General features: G+C 39.5%; 2 protein-coding genes across 4 annotated transcripts; both read left to right on the plus strand.

Annotated features, from left to right (window-relative positions):
* The first annotated feature begins 688 nt into the window (after window positions 1-688).
* On the plus strand, window positions 689-7091 carry LOC133921916 (polyadenylate-binding protein RBP47C'-like). The gene is made up of 6 exons (XM_062367014.1): window positions 689-1133; window positions 1715-2168; window positions 3336-3391; window positions 3724-3854; window positions 3991-4087; window positions 6694-7091. Exons 1-6 carry the CDS (start codon window positions 789-791, stop codon window positions 6850-6852), a joined length of 1242 nt encoding a protein of 413 aa, XP_062222998.1. The 5' UTR covers window positions 689-788; the 3' UTR covers window positions 6853-7091.
* Window positions 7092-15329: 8238 nt separating this feature from the next.
* LOC133921917 (calmodulin-binding protein 60 B-like) lies at window positions 15330-22504 on the plus strand. 3 transcript variants are annotated; one of them, XM_062367016.1, is made up of 8 exons: window positions 15334-15595; window positions 16036-16237; window positions 16756-16790; window positions 18892-19364; window positions 19760-19920; window positions 20034-20231; window positions 20923-21094; window positions 22103-22504. In XM_062367016.1, the coding sequence occupies exons 1-8, from the start codon at window positions 15468-15470 to the stop codon at window positions 22264-22266; spliced, it is 1533 nt and encodes a 510-aa protein (XP_062223000.1). In that variant the 5' UTR covers window positions 15334-15467; the 3' UTR covers window positions 22267-22504. The 3 variants fall into 3 exon arrangements, with proteins under 3 accessions (XP_062223001.1, XP_062223000.1, XP_062222999.1); XM_062367015.1 differs by having other exon boundaries at window positions 15335-15595; window positions 16753-16790; XM_062367017.1 differs by lacking the exon at window positions 22103-22504 and having other exon boundaries at window positions 15330-15595; window positions 16753-16790; window positions 20901-21094.
* Window positions 22505-24112: the final 1608 nt, after the last annotated feature.

Genomic DNA, 24112 nt, shown 5'->3' on the forward strand with positions numbered 1-24112 from the left:
GCTCAACCCGAAAACGTAGGCACAGAGTGGCTTACTGGGAAGGCTTGAGCAGAGTTTAGCTGGCCAAAATCAATCCCAGTCTAACTTAAATAATTAATTATTTATTTTTACACAAAAAATAACATGATGCCCAACCTAATCTAGGCACGGCCCAAAGGCTATCCATGTGCGGGCCTAGACACAGATTTTAGGTCGGCCGAAACGCTCAGATCTAACTACATATATGTACTTGCTTAAATTTGCTAAATTTAAGAGAACCATAAAAAAATGTACGACTTACCACACATTGATAAGAAATACCCATTTAACATAAATATAATTCGACTAAAAAAGTTTCTACTGATCAAGCAGTTTGAATTTGCCACTCGAATTAACGAATTTGCAGCATCCTATATACGGATACTAAATCTACATTTGGGTTGAAGTCCAGTTACCATTCCATCATGCCATTTATGGACATCTCTAACTGCCCTGAAATAGCAAAATACCAGCCGCACACTTCCAACCAAAGAATCCCATAAAAGTAGCCGCAGAACACAACCCCCTTCCCTAAAATCCCCTAGGCCACAGACCCCATCGGCCCCACGCGTCAGTTTCTTCACTCCCGCTCATCGAAGGACTGCAGCTCCCCGAAATCCTAGATCGGACGGCCCGGATCCGTCTCTAACGGCCTATATATTCTCAGCCTCACCCCAACCCACGAGCTCCCTCCTCTCTCTCCGCCTCCACCCCTCGCGAGCTCGACACACCCGGCGGCTTCTCTCCTCCTCCTCCCGGCGGCGGCTGCGATGCAGATGGCAGTGGCGGCGGCCAAAAACGACGCCCCGGCGGCAGCAGCGGCGCCGCACCTCCACCCCCACGCGCACGCGCACCCGCACCCGCACCACCGCATGCCGCAGCCGCGGTGGGTGGTCATCCCGTACCCGCCGCCGCACCCCATGGTGGCCGCGCCGCCGCCTCCTCCGCCGCAGTTCGTGAAGCACTTCGCGCCGCCGGCCTCGGTGACCCCGCCGCCGCCATCAGGTGGATCCGGCGGGAACGGGGGCGACGAGAACAGGACGATCTGGGTCGGCGACCTCCAGTACTGGATGGACGAGAACTACCTCCACAGTTGCTTCGGCCCCAGCGGTGAGGTTAGTTCTCTCCCCCCGAGCCTGTCCCTCTGACCCGGCCTTATCCGTACCGGATCTCTCGAATCCAGTTAGATTTGTCCCAAGTCTGCGCGTTGATTCGTTTATACTGTACTGTGACTGGCATAGCAGCGTAGTTTTATGGCGAATTATGGTTTATTGATGACAAAGCTATGGTTTGGCTCTGTAGTTGCTAAAGGCGCCGACTTCAGGTCATTTCCTGCAGTTTCGGTGACCCAAAGTTGTTAGCTTTGTCACACTTTTTAAATCGAGTTGCTGATGTTGTACAACAGCTAAGTCATATCTTCTTCTGGTGATATGTTTTATGGTGCGAAATGAGGAGTATATGCGTGCGGGCGTGTGCCATTTTTGTAGAACTTTGTCGGTAAGGTAGTAAAGGTGTCAGATTTTTCAGTTAAGACTACTATAGCTTCGTAAATGGATTAGACTTGTGATAGTTTGATAGTAGTTGTTGCATTCAGTAAGATTACATTAGTTTTTCTTTGGCAGACTTATTCCATCTTTATTTTAGTTTTTCTTCCATGCATTACTAATGTCACTTTAATACTTATCTGTTTTTGTAGGTGGTGACAATTAAAATTATTCGCAATAGACACTCAGGAGTGTCTGAGGGTTATGGTTTTGTAGAGTTTTATTCTCACGCTTCAGCAGAGAAAGCACTACAGAATTTTTCTGGTCATGTAATGCCTAATACTGACCGAGCTTTTAAGTTGAACTGGGCATCATATAGTATGGGAGAAAAACGCTCTGAACTTGCATCTGATCACTCGATATTTGTTGGTGATTTGGCTGTGGATGTTACTGATGATATGCTGATGAAACTTTTTGCTAGCAAATATCGATCAGTGAAAGGAGCTAAAGTTATTATCGATGCAAACACGGGCCGTTCGAGGGGCTACGGTTTTGTTAGGTTTGGAGATGACAATGACAAAACTCATGCAATGACTGAAATGAATGGTGTATATTGTTCCACAAGGCCAATTCGAGTAGGACCAGCGACTCCTAGAAGATTTCAAGGTATTTCCAAAGTTGTACTGTGAACTTCCTCACATAATTAGAAGCTGTAATAATATTTTTTTGCTGCATGCCTGTTTTTTATTGCTTAACGCTATGTTTCTTACGACGGCTGTATGATAGCTCTTATTTGGAGAATGACACATCCTTGTGGGATGTCTGGTGGATATCATTTTGAGGCATAAACCACACATTAGTATTTGCATGGTGTGCATAGCTCAAAAGGAGTAATCTTTGGGGCCTGTGTTCCCTAGCGTCCGCTCCAACATATTGGCTTTTTAGCAAAGCCAAGGCCAAACATGGGAGGGCTTTGTGGGTTGTTGGGATGAAGTAGTACCACCTAGGCAACATCGATGCGGATATGTGTATTGGTATCGGACCGATTCGGATATGGGGATACGCCATTTTCCTAGGAAACCCAACACACTGATACATTTTTACTATTTTTTTAAAAAGTAATAAGTTATTCTCATGTTCTACTTCAAGTCTACAACTCCAAGACTCCCACTTGTATCCGGCTAGACGTGGCCACTAGCTAATACTTACTAGATCGGCGCGCGGCGGCAACATGAGTTTTACCATCGTCCTCATGCTGTTGGGATTGGGCGAGCCGGCGAGGGAGGCTGCTTCGACGACAGCCGCAACCCCAAACGCCGTCTCGTAGCCACAGCCTCCACAGTGTTGCTTGCCACTGCCGCCCGCAAACGGTCGCTTGGTCACCAGCGGTTAGAAATCAGAAGAACGGGGAGGGGAAAGAAAGGATGAAAAGGGGGAACCGGGGAGGAGAGGAACTCACCACCGGCGCTGTGGGTGTGGTGGCAACGGATGAGAGGGAGGTGTGTAGGCGGCGGTTGGGAGATGTGACGTCATTAGGTTATGCGGTTAGGAGATGCGACTGGGCCGGACTAAGCTGGGTCGTATCCAAAATGCATCCTACAAGTATCCAAGGAGTATCCAAATTTTCAATATTTATTTTTATTTGGATGCTCAGCGGATATATCCGGCGCGTATCCGGTATCCAATACGGATACGTGGGCATTTGAACGTATCAGTGTTTCAGAGAGTACCACAATATGATATCAACAGTTCCTTAGGGAAAAGCTTTCTTTGTTTGATCATTACTTTTCCTGTCCGACATATTCTTTTGTTTTTGTGATTGCTGTATTCCAGGTGATTCTGGCTCTTCTCCACCAAGGCAATCAGATGCTGACTCAACTAACAGAACGGTATGCTCTACTTGTTTTCCAGTGGCTTTTTTTGACTTATAGGACAACTCTTTACTGAAAAGAGTTAAACTTCCCTTGTTCTATTCTACTTGCTATTTTGGACTGAACAGTGTCCAATGCACGCCTTTCGTCATTAGTTTTTATTAATATGTGACTGCAAAAAGTAAAGACTTTTGGTGGCGTATTGGCTAATACCGTTTCCATGTTACAGATCTAAATACCTTTTATGTATATTAGCTGTCAATTTTTTTTAATGCTGCATGCATTCTAGTAAGACAAGTAAAAGAGAGCTATGGAATTAATACACTACCTCATATTGGTTAATGCTGTAGGTATATGTTGGTGGGCTTGACCCCAACATTAGTGAAGATGAACTGAGGAAAGCATTTGCAAAGTATGGTGATCTTGCCTCTGTCAAAATCCCTGTTGGGAAGCAATGCGGCTTCATTCAGTTTGTGAACAGGTACACCTAAGATATTTCATCTGAATCCTTCACATTATACACCCTAATACTGTAATATAAGAAATTACTGGATGCTTAACTATTTATTGGGGCTCTACTTGCTGCAAGATTTGAGATTGCATTTCTTTTGTTGTAGAGCTGATGCTGAAGAAGCACTACAAGGGCTGAATGGATCAACAATTGGGAAGCAGGCAGTTCGACTTTCCTGGGGCCGCAGCCCAGCAAGCAAACAGGTTAAACTGATTTAATTTCAAATATTTCTCTATTTCCCACTAAGTTACATGACATCAACTTCACCCAAGTGATTCTTGAAATTTAATGAACCCACAGTTTTAAATTTGCATTGGAAGCAGAAAAACTTTTGCTGCTTAGGATATTCTTCCAAACTATAATAGTTTAGTTCAAATTTGTCAGAAGTCGAATATATTTACTACACACCACATGATGTGAGCTTGCATTCAGTTTTTTTTGGACAGAGTGTGCATTTAGATTGGTTCATTGGTTGCCTGATATCTAGAACGCAATTGACAATTAGAAACAGAAAGCAGAACAAGAGACATGTATTTTGGGTGCTATTTATGTCTTTTGCACTTACTCATCGATTGTTTTTAATAGTTAGTGTTTGAGATGTAGCCATTGGTTATCTACCTTCGTGCATGACACTGTGCAGAGTTACCAAAAACAAAAGTACTTTAGATGTTGTTTTAGCTCTTTTCACCGATGATTCCTGTAGCCCCAAGCATTCAAATGTTATTGAGTAAATTTCAAAAACCTACAACTATTTTGACATATGTTGCAGAAAACTACAATTTCTAGTGCCCATTTAAAAAACCTACTACTATTTTGACACATGTTGTAAAAAACTACAACTTTCTTACCGTGAGCTCACTTGTCATTCTCCATGGCATGTAATAGGAGGATTAACCATGAGATCATCCTCTTCTAGAGGATGACAGGTGGGCTCATAGTGAGAAAGTTGTAGTTTTTTGCAACATGTGTCAAAATAGTTGCCGATTTTTTGAAATGAGTACTAGAAGTTGTAGCCTTTTGTAATATGTGTCAAAATACTTGTAGGTTTTTGAAATTTACTCAATGTTATTATTTACTACGTATTGAAGTACCTTATTACTGCTTACTTCCACATGGGTCCTTATTCAATCTTCATTTTTTGCTTGGCCTATGATGTGGTTGGAAAGCCTGTCCTCTTTGATGGGAAGCTCAAGCTGTTCCAGCATGGAACTGCCTTTATATTAAGGCATAAGCTGGTCAATTGACCATCTTAAGTGATATTAACATAGCTAAGATGATCTAGCTTCCCGATTATTCACAACTTTCGCTTTCCTTGTTTCACTCTAGTAGAAGGGGTCTTTTGATTAGACATTTCCTTTAGATCACCTAATGTCGCATGTTTGGACCAAGGAAATTCACCCAACAATAGCTTGATTGTATTTCCCATCTTGATCAGACATTTTTTCAGATCACCTACTGTCAGGCTTCATTTTTGGATTAAGAAGCTCACTCAACAATAGCTTGACTGTATTCCAATCAGTAAAGATTACTCCCTCCGTTCATATGTAATTCACATTGTTGACTTTGACCCATAATAATTTTGGAAATACCTCATTTGGTAACATAAAAGTGATGCTTAGATTTTTCATAAAACATACTAGCATAGCAATGTTGTAAATTCTGTAACTATTTAGATAAAACTTTTATTGGTCAAAGTTTGAGTAGTTGAAGTCAACGGACAACGGTGTCACTTATTTGTGAATGGAGGTGTATCTGAACCCTCAGGATATTAAGTACCTGTATGTCCATGATTAAGCTTCGGCTTATGGGCTTGAAGCTGAACCTTGTCCAACATGTTGGATCTTCTTGGGCTTATCCTGTACGCCTTATGTTAGAATCATACTAGAGGCTTTAAATTAGCTGAAGTAAGTGGAGAAGACATTCGAATCTTTATATGCTTTAGCCTCCAATACACTGGATCTGCATGAAGATAAGCCCTCCAAAACAAGGCTAAGTTCTGAGCCCTCGTTTGGAGGAGAGCTTATCTTGCCGAGAAACCATCTAACTGATAATTTGACTGAGGGGCTCCATCTTAAGGTTCCTTGAGAAGCCCCAAGAAGCTGCAGCTAAATGGGCCCAATAGCTAACAGAGGCGTAGTTTAAGTTTCTAACTAGGTTACCCAGTTACCTTTGGAAGAAGCAATGGCAGTCCTTTGGAGTGTATTCTTTAGTACTATTAATACCATGTCATATGATGCCTATGTTTGGGCATAATTCTTATCCTGAATTCATTTAAAAACAGTGGAGACCATGTAATATTGCCATTTATGAAAAACAAAGGGGTCAATATCTATACTAGGCAGCTTGAATACCCATTGTACTAATTTTGTAAGGCTTATGGTGCATGGCTTCCTGTCCCACGTTGGGAGCTATCATGAATGGATGCTCATCAAGGTTATTGATTTGTGGCCTGTAGCTTACATAGGTTCTAACTTCAAACTTCTTTGTTGGCATGCATTCTTCTTGTGCTGTGCCTTGCCTGGCACCAGATTTCCCACACCATATCTTGTAGACGGACTTTCTAAGACCTGTCTGAGCTTGAGCTGCATTGTTGTGTGAATGATTTAAAGAAGAGTGCTGAGTACTCCTCGAGATGTGTCTTTTTGCTCTGTTGGGGCAATTTTAACCGATTACAGTGTGGACATTAATACAGCTTAGCTTTAAATTGTGTTCCCCAACCATTCTTTTCTACTCTTGCATAGAGCTCTTGCTTTGCAGTAACTCATGCGAGATTTAACTAACTAACATTCGGAAATTTCCTGTTTTCCAGTCTAGGGGTGATTCTGGCCACCGACGGAACGGCATGTACTATGGAACAACACCATTCTATGGTGGATATGGCTACGCTTCACCGGTTCCCCACCCAAACATGTATGCCGCGGCCTATGGAGCCTACCCTTACTACGGCAACCAGCAACTAGTCAGCTGATAAGAGAGCTCCGCTCCACCGTTTCCTTCGATGGAAAACAAGGTTTTGGTCCGGTAAGCATAGTAGCGTATGATGAGATACTATATAGATGGCCATAAACGTGGGTGAGATGAGACAGGTATATGGATGGTAATCCGCAGATTTGTGCTGCTAGTAGAACCTGAAAGCTTGTAGACGATAAGACCTATTCTTTCGAGAAATTTTGACTTGCTAATAAAACTAAAGCTATTGGTTGTGTCTGTTTGTTTCGTGTCGTGGGTTTAGGTTGCATTTGCTGTTGTTAATTTATTCGCTTGCTCGGTTCGTCGATTGCTGCGACTTTGTGTCAATTGCTAGCTTGGATGGTACGGTATCAATCTCTCTCTCTCTCTCACACACACACACACAAATATATATATATATATATATATATATATATTCATAGATTTGGTGGCAAATATCCATGGAGTTATTCTGTTGCTGCTACGTAGGTATCCGGCCAATTTGAGCTTATAGCATACTACAGCAGCGATTCGCGTGCCTCAAAATTTCACGATGTTGAAAGCTGCCGTTTGGGTTCTTACCGAGCTGTGCTGTGGTTAACCTAAAGTTTGCAACTGAATATAGATCTGTTTTATCTTTTGAAAGATTTAATTATAATTTTTAGGAGTTTTTATATTATATATATATGAGACGGAATCTCTCATTGTAAACATATATTAATACAGAATAAGTAGTTTTTTATTTATATTATATCTTCTTTGCAATTATTCTCTCGAGAGATTGTTGGAATAAATTCGATAGTAGTAGTTTTTTAACACGTTATTATCATGAAGCTCTGCCGAAGATAAACTATGGAATCGAATCGTCTCGCTTGCAAGGATTGAGAGGTACAATCGATTCGATCCGTATACTCATAACTATTTTTTTTTTCTAAATAGATATGTGAATTACATCTACAGTTGCATGTATAATAAACACAGTAGTGTATACCATATGAACATCATCATAGTAGCATCGTATGTATGAGCAGTACCCAACACATGAATAATCTACACAATGAGATTGGTGGGGCCTGCAGCTATGGCCATCATGCCACTGGCTTGCAAACCGGTGGCCTTCCCCTGCACAAAATCATGGTGGCTCGAAGGCCACCACCACAGATCGAAAAGAAAAAAAAAGAGGTAATACCACTGGCATAGAAGCCGACAGCCTTCTAGGCCTCGCCGCGCCATCAAAGTGGCACTGCCACACTGGCCACCTGAAGCGACACCAGGCTGTCGCGCTGCTGCACCCCTTTGGAGCACCGCGCAACCGCTTCGCCAGTAGCCGAACGACACGTGCCCGTCGTCATCGCACGCCATCGCCCGTAGCCAGTCTCCCACCGCGCGCCACTACCTTGAAACCGTTGCGTGCTACCCTAAGCGGTGTCACCAGGCCGCCTGCTGCTCGTAGCGCAACCGTGACGGAGCACCAGCCGATAGGCTGCACCGGAAGCATAGGACGTCGTGTCGCCTTCGAGCACGAGCCGCCCGAAGCCACGCTGCACCCCTGGAGGACCGCCGGTGCCGCCTTGAGCACGCGCCGCCATGCGCCCTGACCACGCCACCTGAAGTACGCCACACCGGCGTCACCACACACCGCCCCACCCACTGCACTGCCGTCGTAGCGCGTTTCAATCCTGGCCAACACGTTGGCTTGCCGTCGCTCAAAGCCGTCGTGCGTCGCCGGCCGAATGGCGACCACCAAACGGGTCAGGTGGCGGCTAAGGTTTAGAAACCCTAGCCGCCCCCATATCTATAGGAGGAGAATGAGCCGGATAGGCTGGGCCGACCTAAAATGTAAACAGGTCGGCCCAATAGTGGGGAAATTCGGTGGAAATAAAGGAAAAAAAGGGAAAAAAAATCCAAAATTTTGCATTTAGCCCCCGGGTTTCCCATTATTTGAGCGTAATCCCTTAATGTTTTGTGTTTAGGCTCCTGATTGTTTTGAAAATTATCCAGAGGCTTTGTTTTTGCATAGAAGTACATGTAGATTTCGAATTTTCTTCTTTTTCGGCAATTATGCAGTACTTACTTATGTTATTATTATTTCTATGCTATTAATTCTTGTTTTTACTGTTTAAATTGCTTTCTATGCATTTAAATTCAGTAAAATTCGAATAATAGCATAGAAAATATCAAAAAAAATTACAGTAACCCTATTTAGCAACATGATTCAACTTTACTATTAGTAATGCTTGCGTTATTAAATATGTAGATAGCTGACATCACAAACAAGGAGTTCACTGAGCTTAGTATTGATGACCACAACTATCTCACTTAGACGTTGGATGTTCGGATTGTACTTGGAGTGAAAAGGCTCCGTGCTGCCATTAGCCTAGGAACAAGTAGTGCAATGGTTCTCATAGAGGATGAGAATGATCAAACACTTCATTTTCTCCGACACCATCTCTCTCCCATTTTGAAGGATGATTACATGGCAATGACCAGCGCCAAGTCGCTATGAGACGCACTGCAGAAGTGTTTTGAGCGCCTTAAGTACACCATCAAACCTCTTGCAGAGCAAGAATGGGTCTGGCTCTGTTTTTGTGACTTCAAGCATGTCAGAGAGTACAACTCCATACTGCACCACATTTGCACACTCCTTTGTCTCTGTGGGAAAGAGATCGCAAAAGATGAGAAAATTGAGAAGGCACTCTCCACTTTTCACCCGAATGCGGCAAAATTTGCACGCAATCACCGTCAATTGAAATACAAGAAGTCAATTGAAATACAAGAAGTATTCTGAATTGATTGACATGTTGCAGCTTCATGAAGTTCATGATGAAGTTATAAACAAGAACTTCTTATCCCAACCACAAAGAAAGAGCAGTGGCCTAGAAGTCAATCACAACTCTTTCAAAGTACGCAAGAACCATAATAAGAAGCGGGGGAAGGAAGGAATGAAAGTGGTAGCAGACAAAGTTAAGCCTGGTGATGATAATAGCAAGACAAAAAAAAAGTCAAACCATATGGTAAGGAGAATCAAATATGCTATAAGTGCGGTGTTTAAAGCCATTGGTCCCGAATCTGCAAAGCATCAAAGCATGTTGTGAAAGCATACCGAAAGAAGAAAAAAGAGCAGCACAACACACCTCACCATTGTAGTGGGGATGGAAGAGGACAAAGCACCCGCAGTTGAAAGATATGCATCTCACATGGAAGTTGATGACGCTCCCACACTGGCAGTAAAAGACCTCCCAATGAAGGATGCATAGACCTCTACTTTGCCCTCCTCCACTGCTATAGAAGATTCCATGAAGGATGAAGCGAAAAATAAAGCCATTGAAAATAAAGTGACTGGATATTTCACAGACTCTATCTAAAATTAGAGTAATTAGCTATTTACTTAGTTGCTGAATTTAGGAGGATTGAATGAACAAATAAAAGCTCTAGAAGAGCAAGCTTAACTGCAAACAATATTTTTCAATAGTTAATAAAGCATTTAGTGTTTCTGTTACTTTCTCGCATGTGAATGATTGAATGCTTTATTTATAGAATATGTGTGACGCCCGTATGGAGGAAGTGTGTATTGTGGATAGTGGAACCACAAGCACCATCTTAAGAGAAAAGATGTATTTTCAGTTTATTAGAAATAGCTCTGAAAAAGTGATGACTGTCACTGGTAGTGATAAATGCATAGTAGGTTCTGGAAGAACCACAATCATACTACCTATAGGAACTATGTTGCACATTGAAGAAGCATTATTATACCCTAAATCTACAAGAAATCTCTTAATTTTTAAAGATATTCGCGCTAATGGTTTTCATGTAGAAATTGGTAAAGAAGATGCTAGGGAACACCTACTTATCACTAAGCGTGATAGTTAAGTAAGAATATTAGAAAACTTTTCTCAATGAGTAGTGGCTTGTACTACACTCGTATTAAAGCACTTGAAGTGTTCACTACATTGAAGATTGTGTTTCGTAGTACATAATTATTCTCCCTGTAGCATGATAGATTAGATCACCCTGGTCTTAAAATGATGAGTAACATAATTACTAACTCACAAGGTCATGTCATAAATGTGAAGAATTTCCCGAATTATGAAGATTTTGTATGCCATGCATGTGCTACCGAGAAATTAATTATAAGACCATGTACCTTGAAGGTATAAGATGAAATCTCTGCATTCCTGGATCAAATCCAAAGGGATATTTATGGTCCTATTCACCCATTTTTTAGCCCGATTAGGTACTTTATGGTATTGATAGACACATCCTTGAAGTGGTCATTTGTATGTCTATTATCTACCTGCAATCACACCTTTGCAAAGTTGATTTCGTAGATCATACAAATCAGTAATAATTTTTGGGATCATCGCATGAAATCCATTAGAATGGACAACACTGGAGAATTTACTTCTAAAGTGTTTGATGATTATTGCACTGGTACGAGAATTAAATTTGAACATTCTGTACCACACGCCCACACTTAGAATGGACTAGCCAAAGCATTGATAAAAAGAATAAATTTATTACTAGACCTTTGTCGTAACACTATAATTTATCTGCTACATGTTGATGACATGCAACCTTACATGTGGTAGCTCTCATTAATTATAGAACATCCTCCTACAACATCCATTCAGCTATGCAACTAGTGCAAGGGGTAATTCCGAAAATTTCTTATTTACGCAATTTTGGATGTATGGTTTATATGACAATACCACCGTCGTAGCAAACCGCTATGGGACCTTTGTGGAAAGTTGGAATATATATCGGTTATGAGACCGCATCCATAATCCGATATTTAGAACCAACAACTAGAAATCTACATATGTCCCGCTTCGCTGACTGCATTTTTGATGAAAATAATTTTTCATCGTTAGGGGAAGGAAATATACCCTTGGATAAAAAATGTTGGAATTATATGGCAGACTGAAGAAATTGCGGCACATGATCCTTGCACTAATGAAGCAAATGATGAAGTACAAAAAATTATTGATTTGCAGAAAATTAGCAAACGATATGCTTGATCATTTTTGTGATCTAAAGAGCGTGACTAAGTCACATGTTGCCTGCACGTAATGCACCGGAGAGGGTGGAAGTACCAAAAGAAGGTACTCCTTATCTTGTCCTAGGAGTTCCAAAAAATAGTAAACAAACAAGAAATTTAGTTTCTCAATTCCCAAATAGCTGGAGATGCCTGGCAAAAGTGAGAAATAAGTGGTTACCATAGCCGATCACAAAAATGCTCTAAAGGAAGGGAGTGGGAGCCAGTTGAGACCTGGCGATGGTATGGAACTTTAGGAAGTAGGCATATCGGATTTGAATCTTTCCACACAAGAAGAACCAACGAAAATACGTGCACTAAAATTGATACTAGTAAACTAAAGGACCTTGCTTCATAAGTAAGAAATTATGAAGATCAAGATGTGGAAACACCTGAAAGTGCATCGCATAATGAAATAACAATAAACTATGTGAATTCCGGAGAATACTGGAATAGAGCAACTATAATAGTTGACTCATACTTCGCAAATAAAATTACCACAGTTATAGATCATGACTCTGAGCCTGCCTCGCTCGCTGAATGTAGAATGAGGTTAGATTGGGAAAACTGACAGAAGGCAATAACAACTGAACTGTTATCCCTAAACAAAAGAGAGATTTTTTGGCCAGTATGGCGCATATCTCCCCACATCAAACCAGTAGGATATATGTGAATTTTTATTCATAATAGGAATGAAAGGAATAAAATTATGAGGTATAAAGCACGACTTGTGGCCCAAAGTTTCACTCAATGACAAGGTGTTAATTATAAAGAAACTTATTCTCCGGTGATGGGTGGTATTACCTTTAGATATTTAATCTCAATGGTGGTCAACCTGGAGTTGAAAATGAAATTGATAAATGTTATGACCACATATCTTTACGAGAGTCTTGATTTGGACATTTATATGAAGGTACCTGAAGGAAGACCATTGTTGAATCAGGACAAAGAAAATAGACACATTTATATACAATTAAAGAAGTCATTATATAGGTTGGAACAATTAGGTAAAATATGGTACAATTGTTTGAGTGAATTTCTCAAAAAATAAGGCGATAAAAATAGCACAGATTGTCCTTGTGTATTCATAAGGTCTCAGAATGGATTCTGCATAATATATGTGTATACAGATGATCTGAATATTATCGATACAGAAGAAGAAATAGAGGAAGAAAGCTCGTACTTGAAGTCTGAATTTGAAATGAAAGATTTGGGTAAAATCAAATTTTTCTTTGGCCTACCGTTAGATCATGTGGCAGATGGAATCTTTGTACATCGGTCAAACTACATTAGAAGGTGTTAGAGCGGTTTTTGAAAAATCATTTTATGTCAAAACCCCCATGGTTGGAAGGTTATTGCAAGCAGATCAAGATCCCTATAGACCTAGAGTAGGGGGATAAAGTATTGGGACTGGAATTTCCATACTTAAGTGAAATAGATGCGTTGATGTATCTGGTTAATTTCACTAGGCCAGATATAATATTTGCAGTAAATCTACTTGTATGATACAGTTCAGAGTCCACTAAAAAGCATTGGAAAGGCTTAAAGAATATTCTGTGCTACTTGCAAAGTAGTAAAGATATGAGTCTGTTCTATAGAAAAAGTCAAAATCTAAGTATGGTTGGATAAGTAGATATTGGGTATTTGTTAGACCCGCATATAGCAAAATCACATATTAGCTATGCTTTGTATGCGGTGGAACTGTAATTTCTTAGAAATCGTCAAAGTAAAGCCTTGTATATATTTTGAGGAACCACTCGAAAATAATAGTTTATATGAAGCCACACGAGAATACGTATGGATTAGAAGAGTGATTAATCATATCTAGTAATTATGTGATTTGAACATTACTAGCACCCCTACCATTATGTATGTTGCATGTGTTGTACAAGTGTAATCGATATATGTGAAAAGCAAGTGATTAATCATATCTAGTATATCAACTATAAATTTTTTATGCTCATGAATTGCATAAGATGAATAAAATAAAAGTAATGCAAACCAAGTTATATGAGAATCTTGCAGATTTATTCACTAAGTCTCCTCCCTACATCTAGTTTTAAAAGATATGTTCGTGGTATTGGGATGATGAGACTTAGAGAGTTGCACATTTCAAGATTTTTTTTTTCATATAATACTGATATGAAGAATTAAATCTTAGTCAAGAAGATTAAGTACCCAAAAGTTAACCATGACTATTATATGAAGCATTTTGGGTGTATTGTACTTTTTTCCCACAGATGAGTTTTTCTGAAGTTTCTCATATTAAGATTTTTAACGAGATAATTTATGTGACCATGTCATGAGCTATATACTCTTTCTTTTAATTTTTCTTATTAGATTTTTTAGGAGTTCTAATAAGACATGCATTTTGCGAGAAGTATCAAGAGGAGTGTTAGGAAACCTGAAGTTTACAATCGAATGTAAGAATTTTTCTATCTATTATCTTAATAGTTAAGAAGAAAAAGAACCATCATTTTTACTCTTATGCTCACGAAATTATTACGTTAATTTGAGGGAAGATATGAACATCTCACGGTTTAGATTTAACTAAAGAGCCTATATCAAATATGATTAATAAATAGTTAAATTCAAAAATCGAAGAGTTCATATTAAATACTATTAATAAATAGCTAAATTTAAAATTAAAAAATTAGAAAAAATTAGCAGTTCTATTTTCATACGGTTTGGAAAGCAAAATATCTAAATAAAGAGTCAAAAATGGGGTTAGAATAGAAAAAACGAAGGATCCAAATCAAATATAGTCTTAGAAAAAATCAAACTATTATAAAAATCAAATACCTAAATAAAGAGTCCATATAAAATACGATTAATCAATAACTAAAATTCATAATAAAAAATAATGAATTTTTTTTAAATTCTTAGTAAGATAATAGATTAAGAAATACTATGTAGCTCAAAGTCATCGCTTCAAATAAGCAGCACGCAAGGCACAATATGCAGACAATACAAATCTATTTTGATTTAGTTAGGCTACCTACATCTGACGTACGATTTTGACAATTCATCAAAATAAATACAAATCAAACCAATATGTATATACGATTCAGATACAAGTTTAGAGCATAAAAAATTTTCTCTTCAACTAACACAATTTTTATCTTTTCTTCTAATTTTATGTATTTTATAATTAAGTGACACTAATCTCGTTCGAAAACTAAAGAGACTAATTATCAATTAAAGATTATCATAATAAAATATTATAATAAAGCTAGTTATATTATTAACATAATCCAGTTTGTTAGTATACAGTAGGGCTCAATCCCCAATGAACCGTTTGGTACATAGGAGGGGTGCAACAGGATCGACCATCGAAGCCTCAACCCTCTTTGACTTGTGTGGCCAATAGAACTCGCACAAGTGTCGAACGAACACTCGCGTCCTTACCCTTTTTTTTTTAGTTCCCACGATCGCAAAGGAAAAACGCGCGAATTTTCCTCCCTGTTGCTGTTATAAGCTAGAAGTCAGCTCAAGCTTAGCTGTAATTAAGCACGTTCGCTTTCGTTCTCCCCTCCTCCTCATCCTCTGCTCTTCCTCCCACCGCACTTTCTCCGATCTCTGCTACGTAAGCTCCGGCGATGTCGCTCTCTCGGCCTCGTCGGGGCAGGGACGAGGAGGAGGATGGCCGTGCTGGCGGTGAGGACCCGCGGGGATCAGCGCCGGCGAAGCGTCCCCGGCGCTGCTCCAGCTCCTGCTCCTGCTGCCAGTGAGTAGCTAGCGCGTAATTTCCTTCAATTTGTATGCTCTTACAGTGTTTGAGTATGTTAGATCCACGCTGCACAAAAGTCAAAATCCGCGATTTTTTTTTTAAAACATGGGAGATAAAGCTGAAAAAAACAAGTTATTTAGTGGCCAAGCTGATAAGTACGGTGTGGGTTTTGGAACGAGTTTAGGAAAAAGGTTTTGTAATTGGGCATGTGAGATCTTCAGACTGAGTAACAGGGGAAGTCCTCGGGCTGCAACCTGGAGAATTTTATTTTATTTTATTTTTACTTTCTTGCTCATTAGGTGCCACGTTTTTTTAACGATTCCCATCCGTTTCGAATTCTCAGCTTGATTTCCCTTGTGCTTTTACTTGAAAGTTTGTATGGATATTTCCTTTTTTATATATATTTTTCTTGGTCTATTTCTCTATGTCCATGACAGGGAGACACAAGATTTCTGCGAGAGCCAGATCAAGATCCTCAGGAAGGAAATGCAATTGATGTCAAAGGGGTTCATCGAGGAGTGCAGAACCTTACAGAGAGAGATGCGAGAATTTTACCAGAATTCCCGACTGCAGTTCAAGGAACAGATCAGTGAGAGGATGGAACAGCTCATTCGGGAACAGTTCAACACCTTGATTTCGGTAACCATTTACTTTCATGGTTGGAAGCTCGTGTGCAGATAGGATGCGATAGACCTGTTGTTGCCTCGATGGATTTCACTCCATTTGATTATTATTGACTGTTGATAGATTGATTTATGAGAATGCAATCGAAGCTAACACCTACGGCTACAAGCTAGCAAAGGACTAATAATACGAACTAAGGGAAACACTTATCATTCCAACTAACGTATTGATAATCTCTACCGCAATCATTATATTCTTTTTGCAACGTTTATATGAGTAAATTGTATTGGTGATCATAAATGCAACTTACTCTATTCACATTATAGAAAAGAGCTTATAATTACAATGCGAAATTTTGATGGAATGAAGCGCATGCTTAACTTCTTACAATTCATGTACTAGGAATCATGGGTCAAACTAAGTAAAACAATAGCACTTCTCATGGTGTCAAGAAAGATTAGCATCATCTTTGAGCTGAATTTGTTTATAGTTCTTTCTGACTAAGGATAGTAAGTTTGTTTCTGTGACAGGAGAGAAGTACACCTGGAGACCATCTTCCAAATGTCAGGTATGAAATCTTTGTTTAAGAAAATACTGGTACTTTGTCTTGTTGCACAAAGGCTTTGAAGACCTTATGTCGGTAATTCTGTGAAAAGATCGAATGGCCTAGAGGGGAAATTGACTCTAATAAAAACTAATTCTATCGAACTCTAGAACAAGTAAATAACTTTATCCTACATGAATAATAAAACAACTACAACACCCAAATTAGATAGAATCTAAGGAAAAAAGCAGGCAAGCTACACCACAAAGTGAAAGTGGAATATTAGTTTGTAAGAATGTAAATGTTCAAAATAAATATGGGAAAGTAAAGAGATGTGCAAGAAGGTATTAGGTTTTTTCCCGATGTATTGAGAAGTTGACACTTCCTCTTAGTCTTCGTTGAAACATCCACTAAGGATATCATTCACCCTTGAGTCAACATGACTCTCTTTGAGCTACCAAGACTCAAGTACTCACTAGTGATAGCCACTTCTTTATATCCGGATTGGTGGTCTTCAAACCAAACACAAAACTTCTTCTTGTTGCTCCCACAAGAACTCCAAAAGCTCACTAACACACCTCCAATCACTAAGATCAGCTAGGTGTTTCCAACAAACCAATAACTTCACTTGATCTCAAATCAAGCCTATACTACAGCTAGATGTACACTTGCTACTCTCCTTGTACTAATGATGTCCTTAATCTTCAATTAAGAACTTTGCAAATCACTCTAGTGCACTCCCTTGCCTCTAGGTTAGATGTCCAAAACTAGACGTTGCCTAAGCACTCATATTTTTCGTGAATGTCGAATGGTTCGACATACACAAGCTCCAAACACCGGACCATCCGGTGTGAATCATCCTCCAAAAACTAGCCATTACTAGCTGTTACAGCTCCAAATGCTTCGATGAAGCCTCCAATGTATATGCCGGACCATACGGCGTGTATAAGTCCATTTTCTACTCAATAGAATAACCTTCTGGACTTTACTCTGACGAAGCATCCGGTGTATGCGAACTAGAATTCGATCTTCTGAAAAAATACTCCGGCGTGTACAACACCTTCATCGGAGGACCATCTGGTGTGTACACACTTGAATTTCATCTTCTGAAAAATACTTCGGCATATACAACACCTTCATCGGAGGACCATCCGACGTGTACAAACTTGACTTCTATTTTCTGAAAAAATACTCCAGCATATACAACACCTTCACCGAAGGACCATCCGACATGTACAAACTTGAATTCCTTCTTCTAAAAGATATACTCCGACATGTACAACACCTTCACCGAAGGACCATCCAGCGTGTACAACTTGAATTCCATCTTCTAAAAAAAATACTCTAGTGTGTACAACACCTTCATCGGAGGTCCATCCGGCGTGTACAAATTTGAGTTCCATCTTCTTTTCAACTCATCCATAGGTTTCTCTGAGCTACCTAGTACTAGAAATTCATAAGTGTTCATCCAACCATCCAACCAAATCTAGACTTAACTAGATCAAACTACTACCCTTAGGGCCTGTTTGTTTCAGACTGTTTCTGGCTTCTGCTTCTGTCAGAAGCCTAGAAGCCAGAAACCCAAACAAACGGGTTTGCTAAAAAGTGGCTTTTGGAGAAAAATAAACTAGAATCTGAGAGTAGCTTTTCTGAGAAGTAGTGTACTGAGAAGCCAAAAAGTTGTTGTAATATCCAACAGCTAAAGTCCAAAAGCAGCTTTTCCGAAAAGTCACCAGCACAGCTTTTTAGAGAAACTAGAAGCAAAAGCACAAACAAACAGAGCCTTAGTCACTATTTATAGTACGATCAAAGAATAAAGAAAGAAAGCTTATACTACTTTAAGTGTCATTAATATCCATGTGATACTTAGAACTAGAAGATCTTTAATCATGATATTCACATTATTTGATCGCTCAACTATTCAATTAAGGGACCAAGATCATCCAACAGCATTGTGAACTAATATTTTAATTTACCTTCAAAATAAACTTATTAGTCACAATGATATAGTTGTTATTAATCACCGAAACACTTACCACTTACCTATGAGTCTAGATGCTACATTCTAATTGGGTGAAAAATTAAAAGTGTTGTACATACTTCATTGATTAACATAATTTTTCAGGGCTTTATCTCATCCGGACAAAATTAGAACATGTCGGTTGAAATTTGAGAACAAGTGTTGCGGTGACAAGTACTCGGGCCATGTCATAACGGCAGATGATAGAAACCCCATTAAGGTAGCTATATATGATCATGACAATAGGATCATCACAGATGGACCCTTATCCTCTATGCAAGTTAAGATTGTTGTCCTGGACGGTGAGTTTAACAAGGAAAATAAAGAGCAATGGAGTGAGGACTCCTTCCTTAAAAGCATCATAGTATGTGGCCGGACTGGAAAACCACCTTTGTTTGCCAATGAACCGTATCTAAGGCTCAAAAATGGTGTGGCTAAACTCTGCGATGTCAAATTTCAAGACAATGTTCCAAGCAAGAAGTTCAGGTTGGGAGTCATGGCAGCTGATGATAGTATATCAGAAAAAATCCTGGAAGGAATATCTGACTCTTTTTCCATAAAGTCTGGTCGGGGTTTCTGTAAGTTTACGCAACTCCATTCTAAATTGATATGCTCATACACGTTTCTCTTCATGCAAACAGTTCTTGTCTTGATATATTCTTTTTAACACATAAACTAATCTAGCAAATGATTATTGTTAACCTAGAAAAATATGGATAAATGGGTGCGCAAGATTATCGTATTGTCATCCTTTTACTATGTTCGTTATACCTTTTTGGCATGATTATTACACCAGCATCTTTATTTTCAAAAAGGATGGTAAATTTAAATCTAGCTACTCAAAGAGGCATTCACAGCATCATTTGTCTGTCTAGTTCTGAGGCCTTGAATCTCTAAAAGTATCGGGCCTCTACTCCTTCTATAACTTTGATGTCCTTTTTTCCCTCGAGAATTGATGTCCTGCTTTTTACAGTGAATAAGAAGGATCCTCATCCATCTCTAAGTGACCCGATATATAAGCTGAAGAAAATTGCGGAAAATGGTGACAGGCACAAGTTACTACAGCAGAAGCATATAAATCTGGTGCGAGATTTTTTAAGGTTCTACAATAAGGATAAGAACAGTCTGCGCAAAGTACGAGAAATCGAGAATACGTTCTATTACAGATCATTTGCTTATGTTCTCCCGTAACGTTTTATGACATTAATTGGTACCTGACACAACCTGTTTCATATCACCCTATATAGGCTTGTGGAAATGTCTCAGACCACGATTGGGACATCATTGTTGGACATGCTCTGAATTGTAAACCAGAAGATGTGCTTTATTCATATTGCATTCCTGAGATGGGTGCTACAATTTTCTTCAACTCTCTTTATACCATTGTTGGTGCTGAATTCAACGGTATATTCACTTCTTATGAAGAACTTTACGGAACTCAGAAGGTAATTACTGTGCTGATTTCACTTCTACTCATGTAAGCATTGCCTTTTAAATAAAAATAAATTAAATTTCACTTCAATGGATATTTATATATTTCGTTTTTTCCTTGAGGCCAGTCCAAATGCAATTTCAAATGTTATGGGCCACCGTATTGTGTAAATGGACCAGTTATTTAGTGTATAACTCACTTCTAATGTACTTCATATGTTTAGCTAACTTTTAGTATACACATTTATATTCTTCCTCAAGTCAAACAAAAAAAAAAACTCGATCTAAGAGGAGAGATATCCCGAAGGCATTGCATTAAGATCGAGAAAAGGTCTCAAAAGCCGGCTACAACCCGTACACTATCGTTGAGCGACTGCGCCACGACCAGATGGAACACACAACGAGGGACTTTTTTTGCGAGAACCAGGGTTCGAGCCCTAGTTGTTAGCCTTACACTTCAAGATCTTACAACCATGCTATTCGCATGTTCTCTTATATTAATTATATTGGATTCCAATCCAATTTGGAATAAGCCTTCACCTAATCAATTTTGCTCGAAAATTCCATTTCTTTTTCTAATTTATGACGACGTAGAAGCACATCTATACCCACACAGGCATGATCCCTGCATGTATCATGCATGCATCTAATCTTCTGATATTCTACCTTCTTGAGAAATCAAGACATTTTCTCTGCACATGTCAGGAATTAGTGGAAAAGTCCAAGACAACAGCGTATGACAATATGGAAGTTGTTCAGTATGAATACAGAGATCCATGTCATGAAAATGAGGTGATAGCTGGAGGCATGGGAAGCTGTTACCAGCGGGGGTCACGTTCAATGCTACCATCTCCGACACTGCCAACAAGGATCCATGGTCAGCATCTGGATCATTCTCACTGCCTTGGTCTATTTCCATTATTTGAGTACATACAATGATTTAGCATTTTCTTTTGCTTAAGTTTCTTTTTAATTGCTAATAAAATAAGTAAATCCTTCTTCTTTCCTAATAACCTGTGTTGTGGGAACCTCTTTTGATTTTTCTGCCTTTAATGAAAATTATGCGAATATTGTTAAGACAAAGTCAGCATCCAAGTTAAGCATGCACAAATAGGCTTTAGGAAACCTACGATGTTTTGGTATTTTGAGTTTTGAACGTTCAAAACAGCTTCTGGAAAACATAAATCGGTTCTTTGAAATCCAGGCTTGTAAACCCATACATATGAATTATAGCATACACATTAGTTTTGTTTTTATAATGCCCCGTTCATCTTCCTAGAGATGAACCATTGCTTAGTGAAGCATAGCTTTGGTCTTATGCTTGATTTTACCTACTGTAGCTCACTACTAGCTACCAAATAGAGAAAATTTTAAATGGATCCAGTTTTAGTTCTTCTAAAGGAATCATACAACGCAGGATGCCAAGCCAATGAATATTGTTGTTTAATATATTTTTTTGTTCTGAAAAGAAAAGCATCCCTGATGCTTAACGATGAAGTGCAAAGGCGTTATTAACCCTTATAATGCCATAGATGAGCTATTACGTCCTATGAGGTATTAGACTAATAGGTCACTACATTTCAATAACAACATGGATCAAAGAAAAACCTGGATAAGAATATTAGATTTTTCAGTTTGGTTTCCAATTCGAGCTGAAGCCAACAAACATTGCTAATTTATTGGTACTTGGGAGAAAAAAAATAATGTTGACAGCGAGTTAGCAACCTTGGAATCAATTTCTTGTTCGATCTCCCTGTGAGATGCTCTCAGAATGACAATAACGCTATTTCTATTCAATGGCGTGACCAAAAACTTACCTACTTCGTTGCTAGCACTCTAGTAAAAGCTTCGTAGTGTAATTACCTGATGAGTACTGTTCTTTCAGATGAGCGTTCTTACAATGGCGAGGTTTTGGAGAGTCGTCCAGCACAGGAAATCCCCGGCCCTCATCAACGTTGGGTGAAAGCTGTGACTGTGGTCACCACTCTTCGCTTCTGGAACAAGGAGTCCGCGTGGTCTTTAATGAGAGAAATGATCTCAATTCCTTAGACAGAAAGTAGCTTTGGTGTGACAGATATTGGATAATTGTGTGCTCACAATTTGCCATAGATGATCGACTGCATTCCTTCATCAATCGTTGCTTGGACAATATGTGCGCACGATGAGGTTACTGGTTCATTTTTTGTCATGTTAAATTTGTTTGCTGTAAAAAATATTGCTTGGCTTACTTGACACACAAAGACATTTCTTTTGAAGTTCATGTGCAAAAGGTGTGATTACTTTTAAATACTAGCTTAACTATTTCCCTTTGGAGATCTTGCTGACTCCATACTTTGTTGAATGTGCTCATTATAGTTCAGCTCACTGCCTCTTCTAAATTGTATTTCTATGATGTTAACAGTTATTCTCTCATGGAACATTGGGCATATAGTGCATAGTGGGTAGCGGGCGAATGCCTCGGCTCAGTTTGTCTTTTAATTGGACACAATATATCGATCATTTTGTTTGAACTTTGAAGATTACCCATTTACTACCTCGTTTGCCTTGTGATCTGTAAACTTTTGCAAAAGAGTAGCACCGGAGCAGAGACCCAGTTGCAACTATCTATACAGCACATACACAATCATGCAACTTGAAAGAACTTGTTTAATCTGCATTGGAGTTTTCCCAAACAAACCAGTTTCTAGATCTGCAAGGGAATTTGGTAGGATTTCCGTGGAATCAACTTCCTGAGCCCGAATGCTGCACAATCGATAGGTGATGATCTCCCAGCATAATTTCACATGAAACCATGGCAAATGCATCCACAAAAGCGAGGCTTTTGTTTTTAGGATGATCAAACAACAAAAGAGACATGTACCAATATACTCAATTGCAAATTAAGGACCCTTCCAATCAAATATATAGAAATCCCAATTGATGACCAACATGGAGGTCTGTGAGAAACTAAGTGAATATGTGGTTTGTTTTGCTTGAGATGGGTCATTGGTAATAGTTGGTTTGAGTTGATCTTGGTTGACATGAGTGTGTTTATGCATGATTTTGCTTATAGTTAACTACTGTTGGAGAGTACAATGGAGTTGGCGTGAGTCCAGAAAAAGAGTGATCACCGGACAATCCGGTGTGAGAAAATTTATCTTCACCGGATAGTCCGGTGTTCTAAAGAACCAAACACCAGAGCATTTTTGTGTAGAAGCCAAAGTTGAGTTAAAGCACCGGATGGTCCGGTGTTGTGCTGAAGCTGATGTTGGAGCATTTTGTCTCTAAGGAGAAATCTGATCAATACACCGAATAGTACAGTGTAGGGGCACTGTGCTCACCAAAGCATTTCCTGCAGAGAAGGAACTTTGGCGCCAAATTTGAAGAGATCACTGGATGATCTGACGATGGGTTAAGAAGAGCGTCGGACTAATTCTTACAGAGAGGTTACCAGTCGCTGATCAAGTGAAGTTGAAGTCATCGAACGTTTCAGTGACTGAAGGGTTAACACCGGAAGCTTACGACGGACCTTTTCTTGCAAACAACATTTTTTGGGGGGCAAAATGGATATGAGCTCACTAGATGATCCAGTGTTTAGGAAAAGAACACACTGGAACCTCCGGTACTCACGTTTTATTAGAATGAGTTCTGAACTATGGATTTTTGGTTTGTGTTATGCTGGATATATTTTGGAGTATGGAGAAACATGTTTGCTTATCTCATGGTGTGCAAGTTATGGATGCGACTTGGCGGTCGACGGTGAGATGATCGGGGCCAAGCGGGAGGCTTGATGCTGGACGATCAAAGTGGCTGAGCGAAGTCAAGGGTGATCCTGGCAGTACATGTGGAGGTCAGGCAAAGCATGGATGGAGAAGGATGAAGACAGCATGTTGACAAAGTCATGCGAAGGGGATAC

This window comes from Phragmites australis, chromosome 6, assembly GCF_958298935.1.
Source record: "Phragmites australis chromosome 6, lpPhrAust1.1, whole genome shotgun sequence".
Taxonomy (NCBI): domain Eukaryota; kingdom Viridiplantae; phylum Streptophyta; class Magnoliopsida; order Poales; family Poaceae; genus Phragmites; species Phragmites australis.